At 38.1% G+C, this 12180-nt stretch overlaps 1 protein-coding gene across 2 annotated transcripts in view; it reads left to right on the top strand.

Moving 5' to 3' along the window:
• efna5b (ephrin-A5b) overlaps positions 1-12180 on the top strand; it is an 89579-nt gene that overhangs the window by 58613 nt on the left and 18786 nt on the right. For both annotated transcript variants that reach the window (XM_017412419.3, XM_017412418.3), the window contains exon 2: positions 8632-8924. In XM_017412419.3, coding sequence (XP_017267908.1) covers positions 8632-8924 — 293 coding nt within the window. The remainder of the gene's footprint in view (positions 1-8631; positions 8925-12180) is intronic.

Here is a 12180-nt window from a genome sequence, read left to right as displayed (position 1 = left end):
CTCTCTTTTTTCTTAAGAAAACACCACTCGGAGCTGTTTCATTGCTCCCTTTCTGTCCCAGCTGCCAAAAACTGTCACCACAAAAATATGACTTCTGATTAATGGCCATCACATCTCACCACTCAGTTATATATGGCTATTAATTGATGCTCACTGTTTGACCATGGAAGACTCACATGTATCCACAGGCAAGCACACAACCGCTCTGTTCCCAGTAAACATGTCAATGTGAACAGTATTTACAAAGGGAATGAAGCAAGTTTGGGGCAGCCATGATTCAGAAGAATGGCTCCAGGGCCTGACAGGATGTTGGGGGTGTGTGTCATTTTTTCCCTGACTCCCTTGGTGATGAGGAAACACATAAAGAAATCCTTTTACACATCACTCACACACATATATAGCGTATACACACATCAGTGTTGCACACACATAAAAATGGTTGTTTGGCAGAAGTAGAGAGTAGATGAGCTCAGAGGAAATCTCTGTCTTCCTTTTTTTTCTCCCTTGTTTTGAACATAAGTTGCAGCATGCTGATGCAGACAACATCAAACACTTGCTGGGGCCCTACATCTCGCCATTTCACTCAGCACCAAAAGCAGAACAAGAACTTGTCTGTCACTGCTCTTAATTCGTTGTCTCCCTCGGGCAAAATGAGCACTGACAGACATAAATGGCAGAAATGAATTTTGTAAGATCACAGTCAAGGGTGATGGTGATGGGAGAGAGGGTGGAAAAAGAGTGATGGATAAGGCAGTAAAGGATGGAAACAGGAAGAAAGGCTCTGGATAGGAGAGGGGATGAAACTAGATGTAAGAGAGAGCTGGAGGAATGCATGTCCCTGTGTTTGTCACTGATGACAGTATTTCATTCCAGATTGACCACCTGTTCTGAGCCTTGAGGTACACCGTCCATAAAGTTACAACAGATGGACACAATAAAATGAGCCATGACCAGCAGCCATGTGTGTGTGTGTTGGTCCAATACACCAGATAGCTCATATAAATATGAATAAATGTCTAGATTCAGTCATGCGCCAGCGCTCCACCATGTCCCATAGACCATAAAATGTGATACTCAATATCCCTGATGTCACCGGGTCTTCTCCCCTAACCCCTCTCAGTGTTGTAAGCCTACCAGCCATTTAGCCATTTAGGAATGTGGCTGTCAACTCATATGAAGTGACATTCTCACATGCTGTTTCTATGACTTGACTGATCTGATCTGATTCTCTACCTCAGAATTAGAAATACATGATCATATTAGCATTGAATTTTGAGATCTTAATGTATTATTTGCTTTGCATTTATCTAAAACACCCAAGGCAGTGTTACAAAAGCGGTTTGAGCAGAAAACAAGATTAGTGATAAGAAAATAGAAATGTTTCAGCTGCTTGGGCCTTTTTTTGTTGCTCACAGTAATTTGTGGATAAAAACAGTCAATGATAAAACGTTCTTTTCAACATTATATGGAAACAGATTTGTTTGTTCTACGTAATTTTTCAGGTGAAAGCAAATGTCAGGTTATGGAAATTTTCAAACTTTAGAAATACTGTAACTCCTCAAAAACTTGTTCCAGCAGCAAGCAGTCATATTTAGCTGATTCTAAGCCCTCCTAAAACAAAATAAAACAAAACAAAACAAAAAAAGAACACCTGAATAACTGGGCACTGAAGTGGATTTTTTGTGCTTTTGGTTTTTGTTTGAGTCAGGATTCAGGAGAAAACTATTAAAAGGATCATTTGATTTAACTGAATAGCAGCTTATTTCAAAAGTGTCATCACTTCTAAAAGAAATAAAAAAATAATCTGGAGATGAAAAACAGTTTAAAATCCTAGATGGACCGAAGGTTACAGTCTGGTCTTTGTATAACCCAACCAAAACATAACTGAAAACCTATTGACAGACCTCAAAAAGCAAGAATGAGAGTCACAAAAAAAGTTAAAGGATTTCATAGAATCGGAAAAATCCTTCATCCAAAACCTAAAAGGCTCTCAGCTGCAATAAAAAGTACTTAGAAGCAGTGAAATTTCCTAGCAGAAGAGTTACAAAGTTCTCGCCATGTATGAACACTTACCTCTTTTCCCCCTTTCTTTCTCTTTGAGGCAAAACTCTAAAAAACGGGAGTCAAGGAAAATGATGTTTAAGACATTTTTAAACTCAGCTGCACTTGCCTGGGTACAAGGCATCAGATCTTGCCAGGGCATGCCCAAACCGCACACAAGGTTTTGTTGTTTAATTTAGAATTATTGCATTTATGCATTCCGGCAAAACTACTCATAATCCCTTTAATATATCCTCGCACATTTTTGAGATTTGAACATGTTGGACAGAGTTCAAGTTATCTTAGAGACAGCTTTTGTTTGCTGCTTGTGTTGTTTTTTTTGGTGACTCTCTTTCTACCAGTTTATCCTAAGCCATAATGATGTACCATAGAAAGTGCTATTGTTCTTTTCTGCCAGCTGGTCAGACAAAGAAAAATAAGTTTTACATTTCAAAGAAAAATTATTAGAAATTTGCGGGTTAGGTGTAAAATGTAATTTTACGGACAGGATTATTATGGAGTGGAAAAGCTTGGAGTAGTTATCAGTTCTTTATACCTCTTCTCCATTCACCATTTAATTCCTTTGTCATCAGTATTAACAAGATAAATTTCTGTCTGAAAGGCCAAGTCTGTTTCTCACCACTGGAACTTTAAAAATAATAAAAAAAAAGTGACAAAGTGTCTCTGTCTCAATCTGTCTTTCATTATGCTCTTTCTTTCAGCTCTCCCTCTTTTCATGCTCTGAGCAAGACCAATCATCTGCAATTAGACAACTGTGCAAACTATACTGAGAAGTGTTTGCGATGTGTGTTTATGGCTTATGTGTTGAAAGGTCCTGAAAAGGCCTTTTGCATGTATACTCTAGCCAGGGTTCAGCTGGAGTTCATCTCCTCTTGGCTAAACATATTTTCCCTTTGGACCAAAAGCAACAAATGATCCTTCATTTTCACAGCAAGCATGCACATTCCCCCCACCACCATCACACATTCAACATCAAGAAAAAAATATAAGTTTAGGGGAGTTATAAAACCGATTTGCCTTTTTTTTTTTTTTTTTTTAAGGTTCAAGTAGATTTCTAGTTTCTACGTTGCAGTGATTTGATTTATCAGACAGCAGAACATTGCCTGAGGATATTAAACTGAAAATATATCAAATGTATGAAATTCAACAAGGGGAAGGTGAAATACTGTAAACACGTCTGATTTAGGGTCATGAGCTGGATTGGAGAGTGCAAGAAACTCAAGAAGCAAGAAAAATAAAGAGAAAAGAGTAGCGGTAAGAAAATGCTTAGAAAATAAAGAAAAAAAGGAGGTAAACACACTTATGTGATATTTTTTTCTGAAGAAGCTGGGCTTTGACTTTTTTATGCAAACAGCTGTGAGCAGTGTTTAACCACTCCAGATTTGACAGTTTTTATCAATGTCTCTAAAGACCATGAAGCAGGGGTGTTTCAGACATCTGGATTCACAGAAATAGTCAACAGCTCTTACACAATTTTTGTTAGTGACACCTTCGAGCGGCGGTATTTATAGTGATATTGTGCCAGGCCAGCACATTGTGAAGTTCCCCTTCTCCACCTCTATTGAATCTCACTTATTCAACTGGTTAGATGACTTGAATTGCTCCCCCTCTCGCTCTCTAGCTGCCTCTGCCTGCCACTGAGCTCTTGCTCTTTTCCTCCTCTGTCTTTCTCTTTCACTCAGGTTATCTGTCTCTCCCTGTCCTCCTTGCTCTCTGTCTGCAACTACTGATGTGCAACTTGGAGAAGTGGCTGATGGGACTGCATGGTATACAGTGTGTGAGCACGGGGCCTGAGTGTGCATATGCAGTTGTGTGTGTGTGTATACTTGCCTCTTAGTGAGTGCGTGTGCCCCAGTGTGTGCACTGCAATGTCACTGGGCTGTGTAATTGAAATGGAAATGAGCCAATCAGCAGCTGCAGTGGTGTGCCACCTTTCGCTGCATTCACTTCACTGTTCCAGCTCTGCCAAACTCACTCCTTCTGTTTGACACTGTGCAGTGTAAGTGAGTGTTCTGGCAATTCTTGGCCCCTCGATTGTAACCCATGGGTCTGAGGAGGTGGTGTGAAAATGCAATCAGGCAGTAACAAAGATTATGTCCCTACATCTGACTGACACACACATGTGCCCACGCTCTGTGTCCAGCTGATTTCCCTGGCTTTGTGTTGTGACCCACAGCTTATTGGGCCAGTTGTGGCATAACAAAGACATGTAATTATCACCATTTGACAATTAGCCTCCCATCCAAGTTTGCTCCCTAATTACCTATTTAACTGCTCGAAGGCATCTGCTGTCAATCTCGGCTGCTGCAGTTTCTTACAAGAAAAAAAAAAAAATTGTTGCCAGAAGTGTTGTAAAGCACAGGGGTGGGATTGCGGTTGGGTCAAGTGTGTGCATGTGTGTGTGGGTGTGTGTATGGCATTAATGGGGAGGAACAAGTAACTTCACCAACTCCAGTTTGACTTTAGGAGATTTGAATCAGCTGTTTCTAATTTAGAACACTGTTTTCTAATATGCACTTAAAACTCAAAACTTTTAGAGATAAAACTCTGAACAAAGACAATTCCAAAACAAACAAATTCCAATATAAATGGTACATTTTTTATATAGATGTGATCATCCTGTGTTTAATTGTTGCTTTGTGTATTCCCACTGTAAAATAAACAATTCCATGTTTTCATTGTGGGTTTGCAGCTTCCAAAAGGAAAGTGCATTTTTATGTGTTAACCCACTACTTTAAGGTATGAGCAGGATCATAACAAATAATTATATAATGTTGAAAGACAAAATTAGCTTTAAATTTGAATTGGCCTGTTCCGTTTAATTTCTATATTTCACTTTTAATTTTAGAGCAATAGGCTGACACAAAATTGGAAAGATTGTTCTAAACACTCCACACACCACATTACTGCCTTGCACATTGCAGAGGATGTGATGCAGCTTTTATTTACATACTTTGGTTCAGTTGATCCTCCTGTATCTTTGCATACTCTCTCTTCTGTTGACCTCAGTATTACTGCTCTGTCTTTCCTGGATTTCCAGAAAGCCTGGATTTACATTTCGCCGGAGCATATCGTCTCAGTGCTTGTATATGGAACACAGTGGCTCATGTATGTTTAGAAAACACATGTCCACATTGTGGTGATAAACACTTTACTCTGTGCTGAAAAGCGCGGAGTGTTTATACAACTGCAGCCGCCGATTCAATCTAACATATCTACAAACAAGACATCAGTTGCATCTAAAACTCCCATATTTGTCCCTTTAATACCAGTTTTTTTATGGGGACAATAAATGCAAGAAATGCAACAGAATACAAGATTTTCTCTAAATAGACTTGGCTACACACAAGTCATGTCATGTAACATGTAGTTTTAGTAGAATCTCTTTAAATGATGAATAGATGGTTCAGTGACTCCTGTAGAGATTTTCACTGGGAGTCTGGCAATAAAATCTGCAGTTTTCAGTGTTATCGTCTCTTTTTTTGTAATTTGTCTTTTCTTTTAGAACCAGGTTCCCTTCTTTTTCCCACTGTCTGTTTCTCAACCTGACTCTCGATTTCACTCTGTGCCATTAGCAGCCCCTGTCTGTCTCACTGCTGCTCCTTTGCCAATGTGCCAGGGAGCTCAGTCAACTGATAACACAAACCTAATATCTGAGTGTGTATGCTCGTCAGGTATGGGCTCAATGTGTTTTTGCAGCATAAATGTGTGTGTGTGTTTGTGAGACATGTTACAAATGCCTGTCCTGTCTCTTTTTATGAGCTCACTCACCCAAACATCCTCTGGCTCATTTGCAGTCAGGGCCACAAGCCACTATTCTGCCTGCTGAGGCATGGAGAGAAGGGCAGCTTAAACATCACACAAACACACACCCACAGAGACACACATGCTGTAATTCTCATTCTGTCTCTCGTACTTTCACACCCCCACACACACAGAAGCTGGGATGAGCAGATGAGAGGATGTGACCATCAAATCAGTGACATTTTAAAGCAGTAAGAGAGATCCATGACTCTTCCTGGACCTCCACAGATTTTAAATGAAATGTTACAGATGAGCTCCCCCATGCCTTGGCTGAAAACATCCTTACACTGGTATTTACCCTACACGGGTAAACACAGAAAAACTACTTTTCATGGTAGCTCATGCTCTCCCATATACACAGATGGACATCAATATACAGAGCGGAGCTCCATGGACTCACATGATCACTATAATGAGAAATGGCTTGGCTCAATTTGTCGCTTGATTGTTACATTTAAACATTTCATTATAACAAACATGCAGCTTAAGTGACAAATGAAGGCACCAAACCCATATTTTTGCTCAAAATGCTATTCAATCTCCAAACCAAGAGGTCTGGTTTGCATTTTGATTCTCTGCACCTCCACTTTGCCAGGCCCTCAGTGAGCTGCAGATTGCATCCAGTATGGTTTCATGCTGTCTGTGTGACTTAAAACTTGTTTTCAGCGCCAACAAAATGAAACTCATCATGTTCTGTAATGAAAAACTTAGACCACTAAGTCCTCCATCTATTACTGTTCAGGGCTCTGTTATTGAGTCTGTGTTTTACCATCGTATATTATAAATATCTTGGAAATGTAATAGAAGATTCTTTGTCTTTGATTCCTCATCCAGCAGTTACATTTTCACAATGCATGCAATGTATCACAGATGTTCCAATTTTCTTACCTTAGATTTTCACAAATTCCCAATTTTTCCCTGCTTGTTAAAAGTTTGTGTTTACTAATCCATCATATCAACACAGACTCAGTCACCTGTAGATCCTTACAGATATTTACAAAGCTAATCTTGGTCCGTTTCCCCTATAAAGATTGTTTAAAATGGCTTTGGAAGTTATTGTTTTTATATCAAAGATTTGCAACTTGTATTTGTCCCAAGACCTTAATAAATTTTGAAAAATTACATTTAAATTTACATTTAAGTGTGCTACTTTTTTTTCTTGCATATGGTTGGTTTCAGAGCAGTTTAAAATCACATAAGCAAATTTTAATTATTTAAAAAGGTATGCACTACAGGATCTGTAGGTTTTCCTTGTTTCATTCAGCCTTCTTCTGGCAATTGATGCTGATGATAATTATCTTGTATTGTGTCTGTGTGAAGCTGTGTTATAACTGTGCTTTTGATTTAGTTTGCATGCTCCTATAAAAGATATTTTCAATCTCAATTGTTTTGTTTACTATTGTTTACTATTGAGATATTGTTATGAACTGAGAAAAGAAATTGTTGGAAGGAAAGAGCCAGATAATTTATTTTTTTATTTTGTAGTAATGCACAATAGATTTCCAGCAGCATTTGATGATGTTTGAAACATTTAACATTTAATAAAAATCTATAAATATGCATTTCTTTTTATTTTTCTTTTGAACATTTTCAAGACTGAATGAACCATTGGTAAAGATGTGCAACAGAAAAGCTTATGGCAAAAACAAAAGGTTTGAATGCTGCTGAAGAATGTCAGCTCTTCAGCTCCAGAGTCTTTAGTAAAGCATGTTTTTTTCTGCCCATTATGTGTTAAGATTCTCAAGGTGCCCTTCATCTAGACAGGAAAGACAGATTTCAAATAAAAGCCTGTTTGAAAACTCTGGCAAGGTTGTCTTCCTGCACCATTAATGACCAGGTCTCATTTATAGATTCACTTGGCTTCTGGATAAAATGACCAGCAAAGAGCAGCTGTTTTTTATAGGTCTAGTAACTTTATGGTTGACATTATCACTGTTTCAGGGCTGTGCTTAATTGGAGTCATGCCGATTAAGTTAACAGGTGTAAACTCCTATTTTTTTCTGTTTTTTTCCCCCATGTAACTAAAAAGTTAGGCTCATACTAGTCCAAACCAAAATACAGAAACTGCATTTTAATTTTGAAAAAATTTCACAGATGAAAGGTATAAATATATTGAGCAACAGAGAAGAAACTACGTGTGTGTGTGTGTGTGCGCGTGTGTGTGTGTGTGTGTGTGTGTGTGCGCACTGATAGTGACAGTGTGTGGCCTTTTGATGAAACTCCCTGTATGGATTGCAGCCCTTTGACCCTCCGTGGCCTGTTCTAGATCATTGCAGCTGTAAAGATGCTTCACTGCACAGCCCTCAGAGACAGCCAGGTCCCGTATTTTTCCTATTGTGACATTTACTGTCCTGCTATCCTGCAATCCTGTATCCTTCTTGCTGTTTCTACTTTAAACTCCTAAAATAAATGTTTTATTGTACTTAGGAGACCCAAAATATTTTTTTTTGTCTCACAAGTACATTTTCCTATATCTAAACACTAGAGTTTGCCTCCATTTCAAAGATGTGCCAGTATGTGGGAAGATGTATGGAAAAAACTAATTTATCCAAATTTATTGAAGCAAGAGGATAAATGTGTTGTTGCTTGTAAACAAAATGCTGAACGTTTTTAGAAAAACATTTTTTGTGTACATTCTAAGTCTAAATGAACTTTCATTAGTAATAAATGAAGGCATTGTTGATTACACACTGAGATAAAAACAAATGTTCAGGTAAATTTTAAGGACGTAAAAGATTAAGCTTCCTGTCTCCATCTTTCATCCAGGTTCCACCGTGGTGACTACCATATCGACGTGTGCATAAATGACTACCTGGATGTCTACTGCCCTCATTACGAAGACTCCGTGCCTGAAGAGCGGACAGAGCGCTATGTCCTCTACATGGTCAACTACGATGGCTACAGCACATGTGACCACACGGCCAAGGGCTTTAAGCGCTGGGAGTGCAACAGACCGCACTCTCCAAATGGACCGCTGAAGTTTTCAGAGAAGTTTCAGCTCTTCACTCCCTTCTCCTTGGGCTTTGAATTCAGACCAGGCAGAGAGTACTACTATATCTGTGAGTAACTTACATCCTATCATACATAGAATATTTACACATTAATTAAAAAATGCTACATTGTTCATAGGGTTAAATGCAAAAGATTTTCCATACTTTAAATCATTTGTCTATTATGCCTCAGCAAAGTGGCACTGCCAGGATGTCAGATATGAAAAGTGCCTTGTACTAATCCTATTAACATTTCAATTTTATTACTTTTGTTTGACGTACAGAATATTACTATGGAAAGTGAAATATAACAACCTAACTTGACCTGACTCACAGAACAGGATGCCCCTTTCCTAACCTGATGTTTGTCCACCAATCCGAAGAGACTCACTATTCCTCAACCGTGTTCTCCGTCTCAATCCAGAGCCTTGAAAGTGGCATGACAGCGTTCCTACAAGATGCTGTCATGCCCTACTTTCAGTAACACTTTTATCACTGCTCATGTTGCTCTCAAAAATTTTTTCCCTAAAATGGCATGGCAACACATTGAGTCAAATTGAGACAGTTTAAATGTTATAGCTTATTTTCTCTGCTGCACAACATTGTGTCTCTGAAGAAGGAGTCTTCTGCAACATTATGTTCAACTCGTGGTAGATGTTACGTTCTCTGCTTCTTGACAGTGAAACTGAGCCAAACTGAGTTCATCTGGAGTTAAAACCCTTGGGAAATTAGGCTTCATCAAAGCTAGGTAATAGAGTGGAATGGAGTTGAGTTGTTCTTCCACCACAGACTACACCCACATGGGATTCAGAGGAGTCGCTGTCAGGCGGCGCGCTTGCTGCTATTTGTTCAAAGTACCTTTGTCACAAGGCAGCTTTGATCATTGCAGAATAAGCATCATACATTTTCCTTTTTACTTCAGCTGTTGAAAAAAAGCTTTAAATCCTTTTTTCCCTTCTCAGCTAAGATTTGTACTATTTTGTCTGTGTGGTTTGACCTATGGTGTTATTGCAGCTCAAGGTGGTTGTCAAAAGCTCATGTCTTCGTGTTTTCTCCCACTCTGAGACACCATTGAAAGAGTTGGGGCCAAAGCTGAGCCGAGCTCTGCTGTCTGCTTTATAAATCGGCACCTTTTTTATTAAGCAATTAACCTGACAGCCAGCCAAGAGTTCTGTGCTTTATTTATTTCATGTTTTGCTCCCGGACCATGCAGTGTTGTAATTCATAGTTAGGGACTTGAGGTAGAGTAGGTGAGACAAAGGAGACACTCTACAAACCTTAGCTGTTGCCTCAGTGATGAATAGTTGTTGTCTTTCCCAATTTTCCTTACAAAAAACGGCTTCTCACCAACCTAGTGTTTGTTCCATTTGTCTGTTAAAAAGCAACCAGATTTTCTTTTCACTTTACAGCCAATTTGCCTTGACAGTCAAACCAAATGAGATGAAAGAAAAAATGAAAGTCTCGTAACTTGTAGATGGGGGTTAGTGTAGGGTTATAAAATTCATCCTCCTCCCCAAGTCTAATATGTTTTTTTTTCTTCCATTTTTGTTGAGAGATGCTTGTCCTAAGGGCTGGATTAAATTACACTGCGACCGACAAGGCTTCCATGGAACACATCCATTTCGCTGTAGCACGCCATATTGGTTTAGTGGCCTGCGGCTTCATTGGCTATTGAATGATTCTAGTGTATAGCCTTGCTGGCTACTGTAGCGGATATTAAAGTCATCTACCATGAAGTCATCTGACATGTGATATTCCACTGCCATTGTGTCCAGCCGGACTCTCCTTAAGAAGCAGGGGAGATAGCTGCTGATGGATTGGACAATCACTTTAACAGATAAAATGTAAAGCTGAAAGAAGAATATTGAGAGGGAATTACATTAGCAGACCAGTCAATTCATCTGCAGCTTTTGTCCTTAACCTTACCACCACCATCATCATCATGAGGAAATCTTTCTTTACGCAACATCTTCAGAATAAACATTTTTTAATCATCTTACATAGCTGCCATTTGCCTTTAGTCTAAACAAATCAGTAATAAATACATTTTTCTAACTGAAGAATAAGTTAAAAAAAAACAACAAATTTAATTACAACAAGCACATTTTTTCCTAAATGAGTTTAAACTAATTAGTGTATTATATTAATCTGTCTAATCTTTACAGGGATTACAGTTTGGCTTAATGCATTATTACAACAAAAAATCAATTAAGAATCAAATCAATCATAAGATAAAAGTCTGAAAAAAAACTAAAAACTCAGACAGACTGGAATATTTTTGGCAATAATCCTTAAAAATACTAAACAGAATGTAAGTTTCCAAGGCTTCTGAGGTGATATTTTTGGTTGTATTGTTCCAGTAGTTTGTCCATGTCCTTCAAAGATGTGGAGGCTTACTTAGTGATAAAACATTTGCAAACATTTAACTTGCCTGTTGTTTTTTTAACGATTTTCATGCTACCTTGTAATGAAATTCAGGCCAATTATTGTTGCTAATTTCACATTAACTGTTTGTAAACACTGATTTAACTTTACCTTTTGAAGCAGGCTGTATAATTTTTAGAGATTTTTTTTTAATAATTATTATTTTTTATAATTACTAATAATCCATTTATAAGAGAGTTTACCAAATTATAAATTTATGCTTTAATAACACACATTAAATGGACTAAGGAGCCATCAGTTGGTAAAGCGGAGGATAATGAAGTTAATGGTTTCCATGAAGTGTACCTTTTAATACTTTTAATAAGAACTTTTTCCTTCTGTTGACTGAGTCAGGGAGACAGTATCTCCTCCGATCTGAAGTGCCTGAATCAAATGCAATTAGACTTCTTGTGTTTTTGAAGATGTTTCACCTCTCATATTTTTTCACTTCTGTTGATAAATTTGGACTCATAATCAGAACTGATCCCATTTCAACCAGACCTACAGAAGCCTTTCAGATGAGAAATTAAATATTAAATGAGAAATTAAATGAGAATGGAAACCAATTTGAATCATATACTTAAGGTTGTGATGACCTAAATGGACGAGAATCTACACTAACATACCTGCTCTGACGCACAACCAAAATATGATTTTCCTACATTAATCATGACACCAGTGGCGCCGGATTCATTTTCTAGGTGGGGGGGCCACCGGAGTGTTTCGTCACCTTATTAATTTACATGCATCGGATCATCGTCTAACATAAATAAAAACTGAATAATGAAACGCTTTTTCAGCTATGACTTTTTGTTCCAGTATATTATTATGAATAATGATAATTAGTTTAACCAACCAACAGCTTTATAAATGACCACAATAAAAGTAAACACAGGTAAAT

Source organism: Kryptolebias marmoratus, linkage group LG1 (assembly GCF_001649575.2).
Source record: "Kryptolebias marmoratus isolate JLee-2015 linkage group LG1, ASM164957v2, whole genome shotgun sequence".
Classification (NCBI taxonomy): Eukaryota; Metazoa; Chordata; class Actinopteri; order Cyprinodontiformes; family Rivulidae; genus Kryptolebias; species Kryptolebias marmoratus.
The sequence above is the reverse complement of the archived record's forward strand: the minus strand, read 5'-3'. Positions and strand labels throughout refer to the sequence as shown.